The sequence below is a fragment of the Xenia sp. Carnegie-2017 genome, unplaced genomic scaffold, assembly GCF_021976095.1.
Source record: "Xenia sp. Carnegie-2017 unplaced genomic scaffold, XeniaSp_v1 HiC_scaffold_4, whole genome shotgun sequence".
NCBI lineage: Eukaryota > Metazoa > Cnidaria > Anthozoa > Malacalcyonacea > Xeniidae > Xenia > Xenia sp. Carnegie-2017.
In genome coordinates, this window is record NW_025813504.1 from 664,618 (window position 1) to 690,179 (window position 25,562).

Below are 25,562 nucleotides of genomic sequence, written 5' to 3' on the forward strand. Positions count from 1 at the left end.
AACTTCGCAGCTGTATTTCGATAAGCCGTCAATTTCTGCCGCAATATCTTCTTTTTTATCTAACAAGCTCTGAATCTCATCGTCCAACTTCGAAATCGTATCTAATTTATGTACGAGTACAAGCCGCATTTGTTCCAGTTCGACTTTCCTTAATGGCGGATTATCATTTACCATACTTCTCATCTTGTTCAAAACTTTTGTGGCGTACGATTTGTGCCCACTCAAAGACTGTCGCTTTCTTGTCAGCTCTGACATCGTGAAGAACCCTTTATCCTATTTCTATGTTCTTCTTGAATACTGCTACTAGATCCGGCTCGAAGGACCACGTTTCGCACAATCTGTACGAAGTGCTGGTTGACTGTTCTCAAAAACTTCACTCCAACGATGTGACTGTATTTTGACAATTATATTTAATACTTCGATAGGATATTTACAGTGGTTTTGCACAATTTTTACGTTGCGTAGTTCCAAACGTTGCTTCTTCGCGATAAGGAGTAATTATATTCATATCGTAAAGATTACGGACAACCGTCAATCCTTAAACTGAGTTTTCGATCTTTATTGCCTTCTGCAAGACGACTGAAAATTTATCAAATTTGTATGACTAATTCATACACCAATAACGTCAACTTTTCTGAACTCCCGAACCAACGTTTGCAAGCTTTATTTATATATAATTATTAACAAGTGGTTTTAGGCGTTTACATAACTTGCAATTTCGCCATTCCGTTTCTACCTACATCCTACCGCAATGACGCATTGCGGTGAGAAAGTTTTCCTATGACATGACTATATTATTTTAGTTTTACGCACAGGATTTCCACTGAAACCACAATTTTTAACTATCTACGTATTTTCTATCAATTTAATAAAATCTGTTATAATCAATATTCTATAATATAACACAGTCACACGCTACATAACTTGACATGACAATTTACAACAACAATAGAATTCACAATCAAAATAGTTTTTTTCAATTTCTTCATCCCCTTGTTGACCATGAACAATATTGAGCGCCATCAATATTTGTCAACGTTTAAATCAGTTAAGTCGAACTTTGTCCATGTAGCAATATAAAAGTTTTACTTTGTGGATATTTTTTGCAACTCAGAAATGCCTTGATAGAACAAATTCAAAATGTCATTCGATTACGAAAAAACTTTGTATATCTCTCATACTTCGATGCATCGCAAATGCAAATGGTGTAAACAAACAGTAAAATACTACAAATATATTAAACATAAAATGTAAATTAGTAAAGATTTTTCTGTCTATAAAGAGTCCTATATTCTTGCAAAATCATTATTACCGATTCGTTGATATTATTATTAACAAATAAAGCCGTAGCTAGAGCTATATACTTCACAAAACTCGGTGGTTTTTAAAGAAAAAACCTTGGTCTTTTTTTATAACTAAAATAAAATTTAGAATTAAGTCGCACTCTATATTAGTACACACTTACTAAAGCTCACTATTGATGCCAGAACATCACATTAAACACTACTGAAAAGTGTATAATTAACACATAGAACATGCTGAGCTAACTGCGTCAAAATAGTAGAGTGGGAATAAAGAAAGTTGTACCAGATTATTATTTTCTTTTCCACCCGTACAAGATTAAAAGACCAAAGAGGAATGACGGCGGATAACGTTTACCAACGTAAATTTTCGAATATTTTAGGTTTGCGACTTTTTAAATTATAAAAAATTTACGTCATGGGTAGAAGAAGTTATTAAATTCAATTTGACATCAAAATGCTCCCTATGGCCATGAAATATTGCCGTTTGTGTCCTATTGAAAATTGTACGTGCAAGAATCTAATATGTCGCATCGTCCCACATATTATCTGGCTTCACTTTTGTGCAGGGACGCCGGAACGGCAAAATGGCAGGAGGGGCAAGCCTTTGTGGAAGGGCGAATTAGTGAAATATACTAAAAATAATATACAGTGATAAACAGCAAAGAGATGTGCTACATGCCATACACTGTACAGAACCACATCTCCGCAGTGTTGTCGATGAGTATTAACGATAATATAACTATCAAACGATGTAACGTCACTAATTTACAATTTGTCATCACTCATGTATTGTATTTTCCAAAGTATTTAATTCTTCTTTCATTTCTCTGTGGAAACTCTTTGGCAATTACGTCTATTTCCACCATATCCATGTGTTGCTTCTGAATGTTGGAGAACATAATATCATTAAGATGATTTCCTTCAGTGTTTGACCGCAGCCATGTTTTGAGACGACGCATTACGCTGAATGTGCGTTCGCACGAGGCAGATGAGAGTGGCAATGTGTAGTATTGTATAATTAGTTTGTGGATCTCTGAGCGCCTTTTCTTTGCTGACGGCATGACATTGAATATCTTTGCTTTTTTTGAAATACGTGTGACCTCTGTTATTTTTTTTTCTGATCCGCGTTGTAAAGCTCAAGAATGGTAGGAAGATCGTCAAGCTGCATTCTTAGAGCATCTTTATCAATCAAAGAATTGTTTAATTCATCTAACGATACTACTCTTTCTTTCATAGAATTAAGTAACATTTCCTCGATATATTTGATCTGGAAAAGACGGTCTTGTTTAATTCGCGATCCTAGACCTGAGATGATTGCATCAATGGCTTGGTAGTACGAGGTTCGCATTGGTGTTATATTCGCACTGTTGTAAACTAAGGCATCCGTGACGTGAAGGCTTAATTTCTGTTATTAACATTTCTTCATTATTCATTCATCTTGGAACTTTTCTTAGTCTAGTGCCAGTGCCAAAATTTTTACTAGATTCCAGTGGGAACGACATCATTACACGAAAAACTTTCTTAACGTCATCAAGTTTACGCTCAAACTTTTCTTCTCTTCTCATATCATGAAGACGTTGCAGGACATGTCTTATTGAAAATAGAGCGTACTCAGCTGAAATATCAATCGCTTGGAGCTCTTTCGAAATCTTCTCGAGTAAAGCCAATAGCTTTCTTGTTGCGTTTAAATTAAAGGCGGATCTCCACTAGACGATCTTAGAGACGATTTTATGCACGATCGTGAAAAAATTTTGAGACGATTCTTTTAGCAATGGAAATGCATGAATAGGAATAGACGGGGGTTTTTTTGAAAACATGGCGGCCATACATAATCATTACCTGTTATATTTCGCATCATGCGGAATCAGCTATAGCTTAGTTTTTGATTTTGATTACCCAGATGGATCAAAAATCGCGTTTGTCGATTGGGGTTGTCTTTGCAGACGTCCGCCCAGTAACTTAATTAAACAATGAGAAGTCGCAATTTATGATCCACATGAGACTATAAATTCTACGGCAAGGCATTGCTCCCGTCGTATTGTCTAACAGGCCATTGGTCGTACAGAACTGTTGACAATTCATAATCATAATAAATGAAAATTTTGCGGTTTAAATCACTTCTAATCAAAATCATCATGCCTAGAGCTGCTAGGCGAAAACGAGAAAAGGAAAAAGAGCTTGTAGAAAGAGCTAAAAGGATGCAAAAACTGACCAGTTTTTCTAGTAATGCTCCAGCAGAGAACGTTGTTGACCAAAACATCGACTCTAGGTCTAATTTGACAGTGCCGTCAGCTACAGAAACTCCATCAACGTGTTTATCTCCTCATTCTCATTCCAAACCAAAATTTGGCGATCGACTTACGTTTAATAGCTGAGGTTTTGTTCTGAAAAACGAACGTAGGGTTAGATTTTTTGGGAAATGTTAATGAGATCGCATTACTTAATAAAATTGTTCATGTAGTCATCTTAGTTCAATTTGTTAGCACGCACACCGAGCAATAGAGAATACGCAGAGCATTCTAAGAATGTCTACCAATATTTTGCAGACTTTGAAACTTAATCATGATTCATGAAACAATGCATATCTGTAATTTACTAAAACAGTAAGCTGCAAACTCACATGCCCTTTTTGGTCAGTGCCCCCCACTTTTGAAATACTTCCGCGGCCCCTGAAAATGTCCTTTTCAAAGTGTCCTTTTCAAAGTCATCAGTGCTTAGGTGACTGAGCCATTTATGCCAGCAGATGTTTACCACTAAAAATATCTTGCTATACGTCATGTTACTGGCACTTTTTTGGATTTAATAATAATGAAAGGAATTTGCGAAGGTAGTGTGATTTTTATTTGTTCACATTTAAAAAATGACGTTTCACGGTTAAGTAGTCTTTATCTTGGATTAAAAACAATAAATTTTCAACCTGTAGGGAACTTTTGCCCCCCCTGCCCATCTCCAGAAAAGTCAAGGGTGGCCGTTGCCCTCTTGTCCCCCAGTTCCGGCGTCCCTGCTTTTGTGATATCTACAGAAGCTATATAAACAGTCTTTTATCAGATCAGAGGTTAATTGTTAGTTGGCTTTATAACTGTTTCAGAATTGTCAAGCATGGCAATAGACGGTAAACCTTAAAAATTAAAATAACATGAATAAAAACAAAGTAAACCTATATATTGTGTATTTGTTTATAATGAAAAGTACATGAAATTTAATAATATTTTCTAGCGGTGGAAATCTCAGAAAGATAATGAATTTCAAATTCAAATGTTTCAAATTGAAAAAAAAGTCACGAAAGCAAAAAGAGGCTAAGATATTAAACAAACATGGCATGGAGTATTACAAAATTGGAAAATACGAAAAAGCTAAGAAATCTTTTGAGAAATGTCTCGAAATTCAAAAAACTCTACTAGGTCCTGAACATGTTGATGTAGCTACGACTTTAAAAGATCTTGGGAATGTGTATTATCTTACTAAAGAATATGACAAAGCAAGAGAATTTCATGAAGAAGCGTTGAAAATTCGACAAAATTTACTACGTCTTGAACATGTTAATGTAGCTACGACTTTAATAAGTCTTGGTAATGTGTTTTATAGTACCAAAAAATTTGCCGATGCCAAAGAGTGTTATGAAAAAGCGTTGGAAAATCAAAAGAAATCACTTGGTCCTGAACATGTTGATGTAGCTACGACTTTAAAAGATCTTGGGGATGTGTATTATCGCACGAAAAATTATGACAAAGCAAGAGAATTTCATGAACAAGCGTTGGAAATACGACAAAAATTACTACGTCCAGAACATGTTGATGTAGCTACGACTTTAAAAGATCTTGGGGATGTGTATTATCGCACTAAAAATTATGACAAAGCAAGAGAATTTCATGAACAAGCGTTGGAAATACGACAAAAATTACTACGTCCAGAACATGTTGATGTAGCTACGACTTTAAAAGATCTTGGGGATGTGTACTATCGCACTAAAAATTATGACAAAGCAAGAGAATTTCATGAACAAGCGTTGGAAATACGACAAAAATTACTACGTACAGAACATGTTGATGTAGCTACGACTTTAAAAGATCTTGGGGATGTGTATTATTGCACAAAGGAATATGATGAAGCAAGAAAATTTCATGAAAAAGCGTTGGAAATTCGACGAAAATTACTAGGTCCCAAACATGTTAATGTAGCTAAGACTTTATGCAGTCTTGGTAATGTGTTTTATAGTACCATCAAATATGCCAAAGCCAAAGAGTGTTATGAAAAAGCGCTGGAAATTCAACAAAAATCACTTGATCCTGAACATGTTGATGTAGCTACGACTTCAAACTATCTTGGTGATGTATATTATGAGACCAAGAAATATGCCAAAGCCAAAGAGTGTTATGAAAAAGCGTTGGAAATTCGAAAAAAATCACTTGGTCCTGAACATGTTGATGTAGCTTGGATTTTAAACAATCTTGGCAGTGTGTATTATCGTACTAAAGAATATGACAATGCAAGAGAATTTTATGTAAAAGCGTTGGAAATTCGACAAAAATCACTTGGTCCCGAACATGTTGATGTAGCTACGACTTCAAACTATCTTGGTGATGTGTATTATGAGACCAAGAAATATGCCAAAGCCAAAGAGTGTTATGAAAAAGCGTTGGAAATTCGAGAAAAATCACTTGGTCCTGAACATGTTGATGTAGCTTGGATTTTAAACAATCTTGGCAGTGTGTATCATCGTACTAAAGAATATGACAATGCAAGAGAATTTTATGTAAAAGCGTTGGAAATTCGACAAAAATCACTTGGTCCCAAACATGTTGATGTAGCTACGACTTCAAACTATCTTGGTAATGTGTATTATGAGACCAAGAAATATGCCAAAGCCAAAGAGTGTTATGAAAATGCGTTGGAAATTCGAGAAAAATCACTTGGTCCTGAACATGCTGATGTAGCTTGGATTTTAAACAATCTTGGCAGTGTGTATCATCGTACTAAAGAATATGACAATGCAAGAGAATTTTATGTAAAAGCGTTGGAAATTCGACAAAAATCACTTGGTCCCGAACATGTTGATGTAGCTACGACTTCAAACTATCTTGGTAATGTGTATTATGAGACCAAGAAATATGCCAAAGCCAAAGAGTGTTATGAAAAAGCGTTGGAAATTCGAGAAAAATCACTTGGTCCTGAACATGCTGATGTAGCTTGGATTTTAAACAATCTTGGCAGTGTGTATCATCGTACTAAAGAATATGACAATGCAAGAGAATTTTATGTAAAAGCGTTGGAAATTCGACAAAAATCACTTGGTCCTGAACATGTTGATGTAGCCACGACCTTAAACAATCTTGGTAATGTGTATCATTCTACTAAAGAAAATGTCAAAGCAAAAGAATTTTATGAAAGAGCGCAGGCAATTAAAAAAAAATCCGTTTCTTCGGATCTTGCTGTTGTTACTGAATCTTCGAACAGTATTGGTATGTTGTTTTTTATTTTTGTATATTGTAGCATATATAAACGTTTTAAAGTGTAACTTTTGAGGCTTTTGAATTTCAGAAAAATTTTTAGGTTTTTTTGTGTTGGCAAATCATGAATTCTTTTTGCATTAGGTTTGCCTAGATCTGAACAGAAAAAACAATTTTATCAATATTTATAAAATTAGTTAAAGATGTTTTTTGTGAAATTTGGATTTATTTGGAGTAATGATCTTATTTTAGATTTTATAACCATCCTGAGCATTTATCTTGTTAAGCTCTCTTATATATAGTCCATTTGTAGAGCTATCTTAAAAAGATGAAGAATATTTATTTCTTAAAGTTTGATGCAAATTGAGAACAATGTAATGCCCTTCAATAAATATTTAGGTACAAAAATGTTTTAAATCTCTTTTAAAGTATAAACAAAATTACACTGAATTAAACTACTAAAAAACAACGACCCATGCAACGAAAATTTGTTTTTGGTAAATTTTTCCTTGTTTACTTTCCATGATATGCTTTATTATGTGGTTTGCAATTCATGGCTAGAAACTACTGAGAGCCTTTTCCTCCTAAATCTTCCTAAACTGACATGCCTAAATACAATTTGTTTGATTTTCCCTGGTTCAACTATTTTTCTTTTTTGAAGTATCTGCTTTCTACTTAATATAAACGTATGTTTTAAAAAAATCTCAAGTACTCTATTTAAAATTTTTCTTTGTTTTTATCATAGCTACAAGGCTAGAGCAAGTTATTTTTATTACATATTTATTTTGTTTGTTTTATATATGACGAGTTAAAAATTTTTCTACTAATTGCTTTTAACTTTTTTTCGTAAAAATTAGAAAAATTAAAAAAACTTAAGTAAAAATTAGGACATAAATAAAATTATACTTTTTTCAGTTTTTTCATTTTGAATATTTTAAGAAAAATGCCAGATTTACAATATTTGGATTCTAAAAAAATTTTTTACTACTTTTAAAACCTAAAGTAATAAAGTTTATTAAAAACCTAAAGTAATAAATAAAGTTTTACATTTTTTAAGTTTTTTTATTTTTAATATTTTAGAAAAATACTAGATTTACAATACTTGAATTTAAAAAGCTTCTTTATTACTACGAAAACCTAGATTGATATATATCTTTGTTCTTATAAAAAAGTGTAGTTAAATTCTAAAAATTTACTTGAAGAATTGATTCTTAGTTTTTTCTTTTTAATTTAATCCAGTAAACGTTATAAACTCCACTTAACTCAAACTTTCCCTAGAAACATATTTGTTATAAAAAACACCCTTCTATTTTACGCTATGGTTCACCAGCTCTACTTTTATATCTTTTTCAAAGAATTAAAGTCTGATGATACTGCTGATGCTAAATCCCCTTCAAATTTACACGTTCATACGGAGAAAATAGACGGTATGTTTATTATATTAGAAGGTAAATATACAAAATATAGAGCTTTATTAGATGAACTCTTTAAGGAGTCAAAAAGAGGGGAAATCTTGAAAATACTTGGAATCTAGATCAAGTTGATTTCATTGGTTCTTCAAATATTCTTTAACTTTTGTTTATAAATATTGTTCATTTTTATAAAACCAAGCGGTTAGAACATTTTCCAATCACAGATAATGCGAAATGATGCAAATTTTGGTGTTATATTTAGGTTGTAGTAGTTCAAATAACACATGTTACTTTTGTGAATTTAAGATACTTTAAAAAACCAGCATTGATTATAACATATTTTATACATAAAAACTAAAACGTAAAGAACTTCCAGGTGTCTTTTTTTTCCTTATTCCGTTCTAAAAAAAATACAGTTCTATAGGGAGAAATATGGAAGAAAAAACGAAAAATGGTTAAATTGTATTGTTCATTGACAATTTTAATATCACAACTATTTTAAATCAAATTTGAAAAGAATCATTTTACTACATAGGTAATCTATTCCACAAAAAACTCTTCGCTAAAACCAAGTATTTTCCCACATAAAGTAAGATTTAAATCTCAGAACATGTTTGCGTTACATTTTTTATGCGGCAATTTTTTTTTGTTAACGCACAATATCAAACAAACGTATAACAAATTAAAAAACAATATAAAAACTTAGAAGACCTAAAGCTTGGGAGCAAATTACTTCCGTGCATAATTTTTATCTTAAGACATCAAACACTGGCATGACAACATTTATGCTTGAAAAAATTTAGTTTAACCAACTTTTTCATATCTGAACTAAGTTGCACTATTTGCTGTTTTATACGTTTGAAATATGCGAAACTCCTTGAACAAATTTTCTTAAGGTAAAATTGGATTGTACTTCTTTCTTGCCATGAGTGAGGGACGAACGACTAGCATGAAAAGAATACAAATTCAACATGCAGTATTTAATGCAAACCATATACGAAGATGCACGGTGTTATTTTTTGTTGTATTACATAGATTTATGAAAAGGCATGTTATGTCTTTGCTTATCATGATGACGAGTAGAATTAAAATCTATAAATTCAATTTAAGGTATGTCTTGCTCAATTTTTTAATTCAAACTCTTCATCAGCTACGTCACTACGTAGAAACATGATATTTTTAAAGTTTGCCGAAGCTGTTATAGTATGAAATCTATTGTAAAAGGCACATTATTACATTATTTAGTATACACGTAAATAAAAACTGAGCCAAATTTACAGAAAATTTCTTGCTCAAATACACGCACCGACCAAGTATGTTTTAGTTTCTTTCCAGCAGTGAATAAGTTTTTCCTAATTTTGCACAAGTTCTATATAAAACTTATAAAAGGCTTACCATCTTTACCCCCATATAAAGAAAAAGAAGCATAACCAGTTTATGTGTATGTTGTTTCAGCTAGAGTTTTGAGGTCAGAGTTACTAAATTCTGGCAGTCAGTACCTTTCTAACATTGCATATTACTTTATATTTCAGCAAAGCTGGTTTAATTTCTGTCTTTTTACGTAGATTATTTTCTACTTAGTGAAATATATAGAGTATGAGATTCCCTCTAAGTAGAGGCGTAACTAGAACGTTAATTGGGGGGTGCAAATGCAAAAACTATAAGAAATATAAAAACTCAAGAGATATAAATCTCGTGGACGAAATGTTTCGGTGCCTAGTTTTGATACTAAAATCATAAAAAACAGGGATGACAACAGGAATGACGTTTTATAACCATTTCATTTTACCAACTTTCCCATCTATGTACTAGGTTGCAGTTCATGTTTTATATACGTGAAAGGTTATTGATTTTAATTTGAAAACTGAACGAGACTTATCTTAAGTCATAGGTTAATTTTAATTCTTTCTTGTTATGAGTCAAAAACGAAACGGCCATTGGGCTAACTTCGAAAATTAGGATTTTTTCATGCGTCCATTGAAGAACCAAAAAAATTTTAACCATCGTGTTGCTATAGTAGTACTTATCAACTTGAGGATGTATGTCAATTGTTTAACTTGCAGATAAAAGAGAAAAATAGATTATTTTATCTTGAATATATGATCAGATCAGAGAAAGGTAAAATCAAAGTTAAGTTTTTACATCTTTAACGCAAAGAGAGTCCTGCTCTCAACCAATTAGGCAGCGTCGGTGTTAAAAGTCTTTCAATACGCTTGATAAGCAATGGCAAACAAAAAAACTTGCTGAAGTTGCTAACTCGGATGACGAGTTTTTTTGCGTTATGCTTATCAAAATAGTGCTAACTAAAAATTAACATCATTTGCTCTTGGCTCCTTCGTGTATATTTACTTTTTTACTTCTAAATGGAGAAAACGTCCATGTATAATAAGGCAAAATGGCAAAATTCTGGGTATAATTTACGACCTTCACTTTGACAATTTGTCGTTCGCTGAAACGTTTTACTCTGCAGAGTTCTTGTTTTGTACTCATACCGGCGCTCTGCAAATTCCATTACGATTGTTGTATCGTTCTTGCAATGTCCAAATGCTGAGAAGAGAACAAAACAAGCAAATAGACAAGAGAAAGAGAAAAACAAGACGATCAACACATTTTAATTTTTACGTTTGGCGACTAGTAATTCAGTTTACGTGAGATTATTTGGTGCCATGCTGATGAATTTCAAAGCTACATTTCCTTTCAATTTGAGTTTATTACTCGAAATTTACTTCAAATACTACTCAGAATAGTAGTGATTCAACGTTGCCTTTTTTTGTTTATATAATATAAGAAATGAATATTGTATGAATTATTTTTATCATTGTTGCCTCAACCTAACTAGAGCGAATTGTCATTTCAATATTAAACTATAACTTTGATAGATGGTATCTGAGATGTCGTGTTTGCTTTGCTATGTTATGACATTTGTTGAGCTATGAGTGAATTGTTTTAATTTTTCAGCTTTGCTGTTTATTAACTTTTTGAATTGTAATTGGGCTGTCATATCTAAAATTCACAGCTGTTTGCAGTGCTCATAACATCTTTGTTGTAGTTGTGAAATGTCTTTATAGTTGAGCATTGTGCTAGAACTGTTTTAGTATACTGTGCATGCAGTATGACAAGGCTCCAAATCTATATTCGTATTGCAAGTAATGACGCAGACAAGAAGGCTTGTGGACAGAAATATAAACGACTAAAAGACTCTCAAAGTCATAACTTTACACAGTAGATTAAGATCACACGGCTGACTTAGCATTTTTATTAACGAACCGAAGTATAAAAATAAACTTGGAACATGGTATTGATGATTTTTGGTTCAGTCAAGTCGAGACAAAATGCCATTTTTCGTTGGTTCAGTGAAATTATAGTCTAATAAAACTGAAATAGTACTTTCCCCAGTGGCTCGTTGCAACTTTTTTAGTTTTTATCGCAAATGACGTGTATACCCGTGTATTTATAACTGTATAGACAACGCTTAAATGTTATCTATTTGTTAAATATAAACTACCTATGCTGTGAAATTCAGCTGGTTCCTCAGTGGATGCATGTCGATGTTATTTCAGGACGACTTTTTGCGATTCGGCCCATGGTCTAGAAGCAATAAGATAAAAAGCATACACATTCAACAGTATTTTACGCGAACGCTAGCCTAAGATGCAGAGGACTTAATGTAAGTCTTGTTTGATTTTTAAACTCTAACTTTTCATCAGCTATGTCACTAGCTATAGACAGAAACATAATGTTTTGAAGTTTGCATTGATTTTTTATGATAAACGTATTGTAATAAGCATGTTATCACGAAATTTAATATTTTCTTCGATAAAAATTAGTGAAGATCAAAAGATTTTTTTTTTTTTGAAATACTCATACTGACCTAGTAAGTTTTAGCTTGTTTCTATAGTGAGGAATGTGTTTTTCCTGGTTTTTGCAACAGTTAAAAATCAAACTTATGATTGTTATGACTCATTTGTCACCACATAAGTGACAGGCTGACAGCAGCATAACTAGTTTATGTTTGTGTTGTTTAAGTTCGAGTTCTGGCGTCAGAGGTACTAAATTCTGGCATATCAATACTTTTCGAACATCCTATATTATTTTACGTTTTGGAAAAGATGGTTTTATTTCAAATATCACTTTTGCCAATTCTCAAACCAGTCTGCTTTTATTTGAAAGATCTCCCATGTTGCAATTATTACAGTTAATGATGATTTGGCTGTACTAATTGCACTGTTGCCGAGAACTTTAAATAGATGGGCAAGGTAGTTGACGACCTTTTCTGTCATCGCATTGAAAAAGTTAATTTGTTTTTCTACAAATATTTTTTCCACTTAGCGAAATGTATACAATATGGTTTTTTGGTAGCTCCTTTCTAAGATTCCAAAATGACGTCCTTTGCTGTCGTTGAGATTTAATGTTCTATCATTGCCACGATAATATATATACGAAATTTTATGGGCTGTGTTTCTTTAATTTTCATATACCGCACTCAGTCCAGTGAGTGGGACATTGTAGTAATTACTGCATTTTTGCTTCTATGTAAAATCAGGTAAAAGTTTTTCTTAACGTTCTGTAGCCACAAAGTAAATTTGTTTTATAATCATGACCATGCAGTGTTATGTAAGCATAAAAGTAACAATCACTCTACAGTAGAATAGACAATACATGACCCTTGGGAGGCTTGGTGTAATATCCCTGATATTCCTACAACCTCCAGTTTGCTGACCTTATTTAATGCTATTAGATTTTTACAATGCTTTGCAAGAGTAATGGATTTATCATAAGTTAGGGAGATTGTCATGCACGATCAGTATTTTATTGGATTAAATCTAAATATAGGTTGCTGATAAATCAGGTTGCTGCACTTTAAAACCTGCTCAGTCAAATGGTTCTAAGAAAGGGGAAAATGAAACAGCAAATATTTGGCATTGAGCTTATAACTTATTTCGAAAACATTTTATTGCTTAAACGACTGTAGCATTATAGCACACAAAGTCAAATGTATTAAATATGTGAAAAGTGTAAGTTTCCCTGTAATACTCGTGCTTTCATGCTAACAGTTGCATTCTGCTTTTCTTATATCATTCTAAAAATTTTATGAAACACAACATCGTTATGTGCATTACATTTACACACCAGCAATTGTAGTAAGTAGACTTTATACTAAATGTAGTATGATTAACACTGCAGGGGCATGTATAGCTCAATGTAGTATGATTAGCATATGGTTAGTTGTGGTGTAAAATTGACAATACGAAGAATAAAGAGACTCTACAGAGGACTTACCCTAGTAATAGCCTTTTCTTGAAAAACTAAGGAATTTATTTCGCTGCAAAGTCCATAATGACACATTCTTCATGCAGAAATTAATTATTGTTTACATCATCATTGTTATAGTGAGAGACTTGTCAGGCGGTAAACGGATTCGTGTTAAGAAGACAATTGCCTAACATAAAATTCGAAATAAAGCCGTTTTTTAAAGAAATCATATATTATTTGTAACGTTTCAGACAGATAATTAAAATGATCAAGTGTGCGTTTTATATTTACATATTAGAATTGTAGTTATAAGACGTTGTCAAGAAGGAGGCGAACTGTGTTGTCAAAAAGTTGAGAGGGTAAATCATTTGAATCAAAGAGTTTTCGAACCATCTCTTGTTGATTGTGGAAGTTTCCGTATCTTGAGCAGAAGTTGAAAGTAAGTTCTGACTGAAAATACGTAACATCCGTTTACCAGAAACCCACATTCACTGAACTCGTCAACCCCTTCAATAGTTTCATCCCCCTCACTTATAAACGCTACCTTATCTCTACCATTATTCTCTGTGTTTTCAACATCTGCTCAAGCTACGACAACTTCCACAATCAACTAGAGATAGTTCGAAAACTCTTTCATTCAAATGGTTTCCCTCTCAATCTTTGCAACAATGTTCGCCTTTTCCTCGACGACGTCTTTCCTCCCAAACCATCTATTACCACCGTGCCCAAGAAGCTTGTGTCTTTCTGCTTTCCCTAAACAGTATCACACTCTGCAAATACGCACCAAACGTAGCCGCCTCGGCAACGCTGCCTTCCCTCACGTTAACATCAGATTTGTTTTCCGTCCTTCTACACGCATTTCCTCCTTCTTTCCTTTCAAGGATAAGATTGCCAGATTTTTGAAATCTGGTGTTGTTTATCTCTTTGAGTGTATACGCTGCAATGCGTCATATGTTCGTCAAACCACACGCCATTTTTAAACCAGAATCTCAGAGCAGCTGGGAATTTGCCCCTGACAGAAAAACAGTAATTGTGCCCTACCAAATATAGCATCCCACCTCAAATCAACATATCAGGTCACACAGTTCATTTGATGACTTCAATATCATCTCATCCTCACCTTACACTCCTGACTTAATGATTCATGAAAGCCTCCTGTTCTCAAATCTAACACCTACACTGAATGTCCAAGGCAGTTCTATCCCACTCGAACTTTTTAAAATATCCCACTACGTTTTGCATCCATTTCACGCTACATATCACCTCACTGTGATCAAACACTTATAACTACACTTCTAATATGTAAATATAAACGCACACTTGATCATTTTAGTTACCTGGCTGATGATGTCTTGTGTAAAGACTATATGCTACAAATAATAAATAAATTCTTTATGAAAATGGATTTATTTCAAACTTTGAGTTGGGGAATCATCAGTGTTGGCTAATAATTTATAGCTACGTACCGTATGCGGTTTAAATGATGCAAAAAATTACGAATCGATTTCACTGTAGCAAAACGCACTTTGAAAAAACTTCCAATGTAGATCACACAAATTTGGTGCTAGCATTTTGACACATTACTATTAAAAGCACTATTATATTGTTATCCACAGTTGTATTGAAATCAACATGGCACATCTTTGATGAATTTTCACAAGTCTCATGCTATGTATATTTGTATAGTTGATGTAGGATGTCCAACATTTCCTTCCAAAGGAGAAATGCTATTAACTTGCTTTTAAATGTGCGGAGTTTTTTTGCAGGAATTAAGGAAATTCTGCTAAAGTTTGCCCAAGAAATTCCTGATAAATGGAAGCATTTGGCAGTATTTCTGAAGGTCAAAGATGCGAAAATAAAAGAAATTGGACTAAATCATGGTGACGTTAGCTGGCAAGGGTTTGAAATGCTAAAGTCTTGGTTTGAAACCCGAGAAAATAAGCAGTTGTGGTACGAAGAACTTGCCGCTGCTTTTCGCAATATCGAGAAAAACCATTTGGCTGAAGACGTTCTTCATAAAGGTGCAAATGTTGCTAAATATTGTTAAACTGAAATTGAAAGGTCATTTGACCATTTTTTATAATCGCCATTTTTATGTAAAAGTCAGAAGCTAACATTAGATTGGTTTTATTGATTTACACTTTTATAATGTACATGAAAAAAATTCTCAGTTCTCATTGGTTAATTAAGAGCAGTGCAATTTATTGTAAATACCAGTGGAAAAATTAAGAAACACGGTGCAGAAAAAAGGAAATACAGTGCATTTTTTTTTTAAAAATAAATTTGCTCCTGATTGGTTAATGAATCATAGAAGTGATCTAAGAGCCAATCAATCTAAAACATTTCAAAGTCGTGAAAGTTAAATTAAAGTAAACAAAGCAAATGCAATGGCTGGCGCAAGCTTAAGTAAATTTTCTTTAGTGAACGAGCTTACAATTCGCACTGGAACAAAAATGAACACTGCCAAAAGTAGTTACCTTGTTCTAGCTGCGTGTATGTAGGCTTTGGTGTTATGAAAAGTAATATCCAATGGAATTGTTATATACGAGCCAGCCAGAATTGAGAAATTTTTTTATGTATATTAAGCCCTTAATAACTGACCTCGAGGTCTTTACGGACGGACCGAGTTCTTTTTGCACCAACCGAGCCTGTAGTAAAGTACAGATCGTGAAAGCGAGGTTATTAAAATATTTATTATATACGGCATTATTTGACCTGAAACAAAGCTTGCTTTCTTTCTCGTCCTGGCTGTTTTGTAAGGGTTGGCTTTCATCTTTCTATTTTTGTCAGTAAAAATAAATCATTTTTAGTTTTGTATCGTCTGCATAATTAAACTCTTTTCCGAGAGTTTTTCTTTTTACTCACATTCGTAAATAGTTTTTGTTTCGTTTTTTTTTCGTTTTGCTTTTTTTCAAGAACTTTGTTTACATTTTATATTTGACTATAAAATTACGCATTTTGGACTGTGTAATATTCTTTATTTTTCTTGATACGTCTCTGACTCTGCCAGTCGGACTACTACTTATGTACACGACTATGGGTTTCTTATATAGATAAAAAATAGCATAAATGTATATCATTCATGTTTTATATTAATATATTACAACCCTCTTTTTTAAAACTAGTATCCTTGTATTTTTCAGTCTGATTTTTCTATTAATTTCTTTCTAGTTTGAATAAACGATTAACTAATTATTCCCAATGTAAAAAAACTAATGTTCTGATTTTATAAATGCCAATATTAAAGGTTAAACATAGTCTTTTCATTGTATTGGCTTACTTACGATACATCCTGATCTTGTCTTCATTGGTGATAAAGTCGTTCCTGCTAAACATATCGATTGCTCGTCTTTTACTCTTGTTTCTTTAAGTTGGGTTTGTTCTTTTCTGTCTGCTTCATTTTTCTTTGATTGAAAACGAAGGAGAGACTGCAAATTTCGATCATTAGTTTTCCTCAGATGTCTTCTATTACGTCGATATTCTGCACCCTCAGATGTTTTCACATTATAACTTCTAAGGGGTGTCCGCTTTGATTATGACAACGGATGGTTTTCATTTCCCTTCTCTTTCAACATAAATATTTTCACATTCACTCAGGTTTTCGAGGGATTTCGACGATCTGTCGTTGTATTTTTTATGCCGTTTTTGCTTCTTTTCCAATTTTATTTGAATGATCTCTGGATTCACTGTTTTTGGAATAAGTTGTTTTGTCGAGGATGGCATATTTGATCGAAGTCTTCTTCCCATGATTAATTGTGCTGGTGATCCAATGTCATCAATTTGCGTATTTCTTTGCTCTAATATGGCTAAATTTAACTCTCGATTATCTTATCAAGCTTTCGTTCGAGTAGACTTTGCCGTTTGTACCGTTTTCTCTGCTAAGCCATTCGGTTGTGGATACCCTGGGCTGGACGTTATGTGTTCGAACCCCCACGTTTTGAAAAATTCAGCAAACTCTCTTGAAGTGTACTGTAGACCATTGTCGGATTTAACGTTATCTGGAATTCCATGTCGTGCGAAGAGTGTTTTCATTTTATCTATTATTGCAGGACTCTTTGTGTTGGTAGTTTTTAATATCTCCCAGAATCTACTGTAATAGTCCACAACCAGAAGGTAATCATCATTATTCCAATAGAACATGTCTGTTGCCACAATCTGCCATGGGTATTTAGGTATTGTATGTGGTAAGATAGGCTTTTTCGATTGCTACATTTATATTCAGCACAAATTGAGCAATTTTCGACAACTGTCTGAATATCTTTATTTATACCTGGCCAGTATGCAAGCTCACGAGCACGCTGTTTACTTCTTTCAATGCCCATGTGGCTTTGATGAATTTTATTTGAAACACTTCCTTGCAGTGAGGATAGAATGAAGATCTTTTCTCCTTCGAACACCACACATTCAATTACTGTCAATTCTTCTCTGTAGCTCCATAATGGTTTTAAGAAGCTTGAAAGATTTTTCTTATCATTCGGCCAACCTTCAGTAATCACTCTCACTAGCTCTTTCATCATATCGTCCTTCTAAGTTTCTTCAGTGATATCTCTTCGTTTGCCGTCAGAAAATGGTAGCATTGAGATCATAGCAATCGCTTGACAATCCAAATCAAGTGTTTCTCCCGCTGATTTAAAATTTGACAAATGGGCTCTGGACAACGTATCTGCTATGTATAATTCAGTTCCCGGTTTATATTTTACCTCAATATCAAACGGTTGTAAATTCAGTAGCATTCTTTGCAAGCGAAGTGATGATTTATCCAACAATTTCTTTCTGATGGTTTCCAGTGGCTGATGATCCCATTCTACTATGACATGCTTGTTATAAATGTACTAATAGAAGCGATTACACTCAAACACGACCGCTAGCAGCTCTTTTTCTATCTGTGCATATCTTGTTTTTGCTTGTGTCTTGATCTTGAAGCGTATGCTACTGGTCTATTTGATTGAATAAGTACTGCTCCTAGTCCCAATTTCGAGGCGTCTACTTGAAGATAAACTGATTTCATTACATCACAATATGCTAGGATGCAGGGCTGTTGACGTGAGAGTAAGGTCTTTGTCTCTTCAAAATATGAGAATGTCTTTCGGTCCAGTGCCACGATTTGTCTTTTTTTATGTAACTGTCGTAAAGGTGAAGTGATTTCTGATAAATTTGCTACGAATTATCAAACATAATTGACCATACCAAGAAGTCTTTGAATTCGCTTCTTGTGTTCGTGTTGTGGCATGTTCACCAAGTCTTCTAGTTTCTGTGGATCTGGCTTGACACCTTTGTGTGTGACCTGATGTCCAATATACACCATACTCTTTTTTCTAAAGTGACCTTTTTCTAATTTAAACTTTAGATTGCACTCTACAGCTCGACTCAGCGTTGCCTTGAGACGCTCATCATGTTCTTAAAGTGTTTTACCCCAAATAAGAATGTCATCGATGTCTGTTTCGACTGTAGCTATATCATTAAAGATCTCATGTATTCTTTTGTGAAACACTTCTTGAGCACTTCGGATTCCAAACGGCATTCAGGTAAATCTAAAACGCCCAAATGGTGTATTGAAAGTCGTGAGCTTGGAGCTTTTCTCGTCCAGAGGTTTTTGCCAATAGCCCGATTTTGCATCTAACGTCGAGAAGAAGCATGCACCTGGCATTCGAGCAAGGATTTCTTCGATTGTTGGAAGCTGATGTTATTTTCTTTTCAAAATCTTTATTGAGGTCTTAAAGATCTATACAGATGCGTAAACTTGCATGTTTTTTTTGACAGTAACCATTGAATTGACCAAATCCAACGGCTCATCAACTTCTACCAAAATTCCTTGCTTAACTGTATCTTCGAGGGTTTTTGCTAGATGCTCTCGTAGAGGATGTGGAACTTTTCGTGGCGGATGTATGACCTGCTGTACATCAGGGTCCACTTCCATGTGATATAGTTTTGAGAGACAGCCAAAAACTGTAAATACATCTTCATATTTGGTTCGAATTTGTTCTGAATATTCATCTGTAGAAGCATGTTGTGTTGACTTTGACGCGCTCTCATCGGATACTTGTGATTTCAGTCCTTGAGTAAACTTGACGAGGTTTAATTCTTTGCAGGCTACTATACTGAGTATAGGCTCACTGGGTGTATCTGATATAAAGAATTCCAAATCGTACTCTTCTTCTCGTCTTTTTTGCAATGCAGAGTACATACTGCTTTAACGGGAACAGGCTTGCCGTTGTATGCGATGAGATTAACTGCTGGCTTTTTTTAACGGTATTCTTGTAGTGCTTGCTAACGATTTATATGTTTTAACTGGGATGACGTTCACTTCTGCCCCAGTACCTAGTTTTAACTTGGCTTCTGTATTGTTCACGCACAGTGTTGCATATTCCGCCTGATTGTGATTGATTCTTGTTTCGTTTATGTCAGCTTGTATTGTATCGAGGAATAGGAAATGGTCGCTTACTTCTTTTTGATTAGATCCGTTATTAGATCCCTTTGTCTCAATTGAGTTTAATTTTCCACTTGAGCGACACATCTTGGCGTAATGATTGAATTTCTTGCATTTATTGCATTGCCGACCAAATGCTGGACATTTTTGTTTAGGATGCTTGTTTCCACAATGTATGCATTTCTTTTCTATGCTAATTTCATCACGACTTTCCTTTTGCCTTTTATCAACGTGCTGTCTTTTGGAGAAGTTTTCTCGTCGTGGATGACGAGGCCGGTGGATAGAATTTATTTCTTTGTCGTTATTAAACAGTTTTAATTGTTGTAAAGATAATTCATCCGCTTGACAGATTTCAATCGTCCGAGTGAGTTTCATTTCGGCTCTTAAAGAAGTCTTTCCCTGACTCTTTTTAAGATGATACCACTGACGGAAACAGCTTACACACTGTACAGTTCACGCTAGATAGGTGATATTTATTAATAGTTCATAAAATTTCGTTGTTTTTTAAACGAAATCAATTTAGTTAACTGGAATCTGTAACTTCTTTGTCCATTAGGATTATAACGGTTTCATTAAAACGCTTGCTGTACTTGAAGAGCCTAAAGGTGAAGTACTTGTCAGCAGTGTACGTAATCGATTTCATCTTGTGGTCTTTATCAGGGCCATTGGTCAACTCAAGAGTATGATCATCAAAGATGTTTAAATGACTTGGTTTGTCGTTAATGATGACAGACTTCCATGATTAGTTTACTGCGTAGGTTTTTGCTTGTGTTTATGTCATGTCCATTCTTCATTTTAGGTTCTCTTCGCATCACACCCATGTGTCCTCAAGTTTTCTTTTCAGAAGTTGCTTGTATCCCTTTGCCTGAGGAGATTTGGACTTAAGAATATCAAATACCTTGTCGATCATTCTTGTAAATTTCACTGTAGGCTGACTATTTTTGGCTTTCTAAAGTTTCATTGACACATGCCAGAATTCAATGGTATTTGCCATAGATGAGCTAAGAGCCTGGGCTCTGACGTCCCTACTGATTTCTTTTGAAATTCAATTCACTTTCAAAAGAAATCAGTAGGGCACAACGGAATATATGGTATGCACCTCCCCAAATAACTTTCTAGTTACGACTCTTAGCTCAGGTATATGTCCTATTGCGTGTCTCAAGATCAATAAAAGGTCAGCAAACAGGAGTGCCACAGGCAGCCTTGAAACCTTTTTTATGTGCAACCAATTTGCGTAAATATTAATTACTTTCTTTGAGTCATGTGCAATGCTTGTCACACGCGCAATTTCGTTTAACTTCATGCACGTATGTTTGTTTACGCATGTATTCAGACTGCATGGCTAGTACAGTTTTTCAATTAAATGCTGCCAATCTGCGATGCCTTTGAACATTCAAAAACATGAAGGATGACAAGGTGAGTGGCCCTGAATTATATACGTTTTGAAAAATTTTTGCTACAAACGTAAAACATTGATGTTTTTCATACAATAAAAACAAATTTTAATGTTGTTAAAGCTGCAAAAATATAGTATAAACAAATATTATTATGCAGCAGTTGTTTTCTTTGTTTTGCCTCTTATCTATGCAATATTTACGGTTTTCTGAAAATGTTTGAATTACCTGTCTGTAATTTTGTGTTGAAAGTTTCCTACTTTGTCAAAATATAAGACTGCCAAGACCAAATAAAAATTGAAGTTAGGCAAACATATTGCAAATGAATAAGAATTGTTCTTCGATACATAAATCGATTGTATAAAAGACTAAAACGGATTTCTAGGACGTCTTTGGGAATGCCGTAAAAGGTTGTTGACTTAAAGGAAACTCTTAAACTTGCCAGGATAATAAACGGCTGAAAAACAATGTCAGGCATTTTTTGTTGTGTTGAAGCAGGTCATTGATAAAACTTTAAAAATAATGAAAAACAGCGAGACAAGAGGAAGGCGTGGTTGCCTCAAATGTCAACATTAGGCATACGCCAACATCGACAAATAAAGTGAATCCAAACTCATATGCATCCTATTATAGACACTGACATTTTGATTACTCTCCCATGCTAAATTAAAAGTGCAATTTAAAATATCTTGCTCGCGAAAACGACAAAGCTAAAAAGCATTTGAAACATATAGGGGGTAAAATATCGTGCATGTTGTTTACACAAATAAAGCCTTTTTTAAATGTTATTCTTTATTATTTCATTTAATCAAAGACACCAATATTAGCAGGCTTTGCCTTTATAGAAAGAGGGAACCCAAATTTATTGACATTTTATAATTTAGATTTCAGCTTCGATGAGATCCGGTAATGATAACAAGTTATATAGCTGGACTTTAGTCAGAGAAAAGATCTTTCCCGTCCCATATCTGCAACATATTAAATCTAGTTTGGTTGCAATTAATATTCGGATTCAATGTGTGACTTGTTTAAAGTGCTACAGCCACGAATTTTCCGACCACTTTTTTATTTACTTTCTTCAAAATATGCGATTTATGACACATTGGCCGAAAACAGAATTAAGATTGGTCAATTCTAACAGATTTATTGTGTAAAGCCTTCCTCAAAACCTTCTTTTATGCGCAATCGATTTGCGTAAATATTAATTGCTTTCTTTAATTCATGTGCAATGCTTGTCTCGCGCGTAATTTCGTTTCAATCCATGGACGTATTTCTGTTTACACATGTATTCAGACTGCATGGCTAGTACAGTTTTTGAGTTAAATGCTAAGACTGCTAAGACCATAAAAAATTGAAGTTAAACAAACATATTGCACATGAATAAGAATTGGTGTTCAATACATAAATCGATTGTATAAAAAACTCAAACGGATTTCTAGGACGCCTATAGGGATGCCGTAAAAGGTTGTTGACTTAAAGGAAACACTTAACGTTGCCAGGATAATTAACGGCTGAAAAACAATGTTAGACAATTTTATTGTGTTGAAGCAGGTCATTGAAAGAATTTAAAAAATAATGAAAGACAGCGAACAGGAGGAAGGCGTGGTTGCCTCAAATTCAAATTTTGCCTACGTCAACATCAACGAATGAAGTGAATCCTTCATGAAGTGAATCCAACGAATGAAGTGAATCCAAATTTAAAATATCTTGATCACGAAACAGCAAAGCCAAAAAGCATTTGAAACATATAGGGGGTAAAATATCGTACATGTTGTTTATACAAATATAGCCTTTGTCAATATTTTTGTCACGCAAACACATACGCTCCGCTTTTAAATCGTGGGCTATTTAATTTATTTTTTTTAATATGTTATTTTTTATAATCTTTATCAACTAAGGATAGATTTGAGTTCATATTAATCTTAACACCAATAACTGACGATAATTTTTTGTGAATAAGCGCTGTGTTTGTCACTAATTATAGAATCTATCAAATAGATTTCCTCTTAACGAATTTGTTGAATTTAAAGGAGAGAATTTAAACTATAAGTTCTATAGATGGCTGTATATATTACATTGTGTAAACTTGATATTTGATTTGAATAAACTACTTCATGGTAGGTGAGTGCGTACGATTTAAAACTCAACGTAGACAATTCCTTTCTTACGAAAGAACTTAGTTGTTTTGTATTTTCCGTTGTTCCTTTTCTTTTGGACCGAAATGTAATATATTTCCTGAGATATTTACGAAGTCGCTTGACGGAAATGTCGTCGATGCTCTGGGGTTTATATTTATTTTGGCAATAAAAATTCTTAAAGAAGTCTATGCCCGTGTTCTAAAAGCTCACTCACATTCATTATATATTGATAGCGACATCACACTCTATCTAATCATCAGCAAAGACATTTCGTCATCTATGGCAAGATTTTCTCCTAAAGATTTAAAATCAAGCAATCAGTTGAGTGAAATTGCGGTCTTCGAATAATTATGAAGTGATTTTGAAGACCCATTCATTAAGTGTCTGTGGGCTTTTAGAATAAGGAGCGATATAATTTATATCAGACTATTCGGTTTGGACCATTTTTGTGACTCACAGTCTGAGGTTTTTTCAGTGTTGACAGTTATTACATTGTCAATTGTTGAAGCAGAATCAAAATCATAGCCTGTGTTTCCTTTTGCAAACAGCGATGTTATTTTAGATTGACGTGGTTTAGCAGCTGCTTTCGCTAATGCTTTTGCTGAATCTTTTTTACGTCTTTCTGCTCTTGGCATTGCAGAAAAAGCGATAAAATGCAAAAAATATCCCTTTTAAAGTCATCAGTGTTTAGGTGACAGAGCCATTTATGCCAGCGGATGTTTACCATTAAAAATATCTTTCCTATACGTCATGTTCCTGGCACTATTTGGATAATAATGAAAGGAATTTGCAAATGTATTGTGATTTTTAGTTGTTTACATTTAAAAAATGACGTTTCACGGTTGTCGAGGAATCCGCTCCTCAGCTGGTTCATTACACACTCTTCGTTTTGAAACTTTTATTTTACAAGCCAAACAATCTACAAGTACATCACTGGAGTATTCTTACGCTATCTATCAGAGTTAATTATTTACATGTTATTTATACTATTGGTAATTACATAAGTCGAGCTTTCCTTTACGTCATTAGCAGTACTCACTCTTTCATTGCGTTTCAAGTTCTCACGCGTTGCAACAAAAAAGAAGAATTAACTAAACAAACAAAGAACTTACAAAACCTACTTAAAACAAAGAAATGTTAGTTACAACAATTTTAATGCTAAGATCAAAAGAATGCAATATCCCACAACGGTTAAGTAGTTTTTATCTTGGATTAAAAACAATAAATTTTCAACCTGTAGGGCACTTTTGCCCCCCCTGCCCATCTCCAGAAAAGGCAAGGCGGGCGTTGCCCCCTTTGCCCCCCAGTTCCGGCGTCCCTGGATATAAAAGAAATACAAAGAAGGGTAACTAGCGGGTGTAATGCTTGGCATATTTTCTTTACGCATTTGTTAAATCCGCCATTTTTCAGGCTAGTAGCTTGATGTCGGGGTACTATGAGTTTATATAGAAGAAAATTGTTATTTTGGAATGTCAGTCACCTCATACGCAGAAGATTTTGTAAGATGCGGAATGTTGTAAGAAAACAAAAAGATATATAAGATATATATATAGTGAGAGCTCATAATAATTCAATTCCTAACAAGTTGTTAGCAATGAAATTATGAACTTAACAAGTACTTGTGATGTTTACAGCAATGAAAAATGTTTACCGCCCTCAAAGCTCGTATTCTAAAAAGGCTTTGCCACGGAAGATGCAAAATAATCATATGAAAAACCTTTTTAATCAACAACATCTTGTCCATTAATATCTTTCGTAAGCAACGCTGCCATATTTAACTGTGCTTCGTAAAGTTAGCGATGCTAACTAGCTAACTCTAACTATCTTTTAACTACAGCTAGCACTAACTACTTTTTTATACAACTAACCTAAATCAGACTAAGTGCATGAACGTGCTGTAATTAATTTAACCCTTCAATATATAAAGGTTTCTCTTGCGATAATTGTATTATGAAATTTCTGAAGCAATAGCAGGTGACGGCTTAACGCAAAGGGACTGCTTAATAAAGTACATGTATCATTTTGTCAATTGTACATACACCATGTTGTAATAGCAAAATATTCAAAATAGCTGAAAATTTGTTTATAGTTTCAGTATAAATAAATTATGTTTTAGATAGGTATAAATTGGGTAGATGCAGAGCAATAAAGAGCATTTTGAAGTTCACTTCTTATGTTATCAAATTA

At 33.9% G+C, this 25,562-nt stretch overlaps 1 protein-coding gene across 1 annotated transcript in view; it reads left to right on the forward strand.

Annotated features, from left to right (window-relative positions):
- Positions 1-16,540, forward strand: part of LOC124455810 (nephrocystin-3-like) — a 29,731-nt gene extending 13,191 nt beyond the window's left edge. The window contains exons 2-8 of the mRNA XM_047006429.1: positions 4,521-6,108; positions 6,166-6,198; positions 6,300-6,309; positions 6,365-6,385; positions 6,458-6,763; positions 8,107-8,178; positions 15,183-16,540. Coding sequence (XP_046862385.1) covers positions 4,543-6,108; positions 6,166-6,198; positions 6,300-6,309; positions 6,365-6,385; positions 6,458-6,763; positions 8,107-8,178; positions 15,183-15,463 — 2,289 coding nt within the window. The 5' untranslated portion in view covers positions 4,521-4,542 and the 3' untranslated portion in view covers positions 15,464-16,540. The remainder of the gene's footprint in view (positions 1-4,520; positions 6,109-6,165; positions 6,199-6,299; positions 6,310-6,364; positions 6,386-6,457; positions 6,764-8,106; positions 8,179-15,182) is intronic.
- Positions 16,541-25,562: the final 9,022 nt, after the last annotated feature.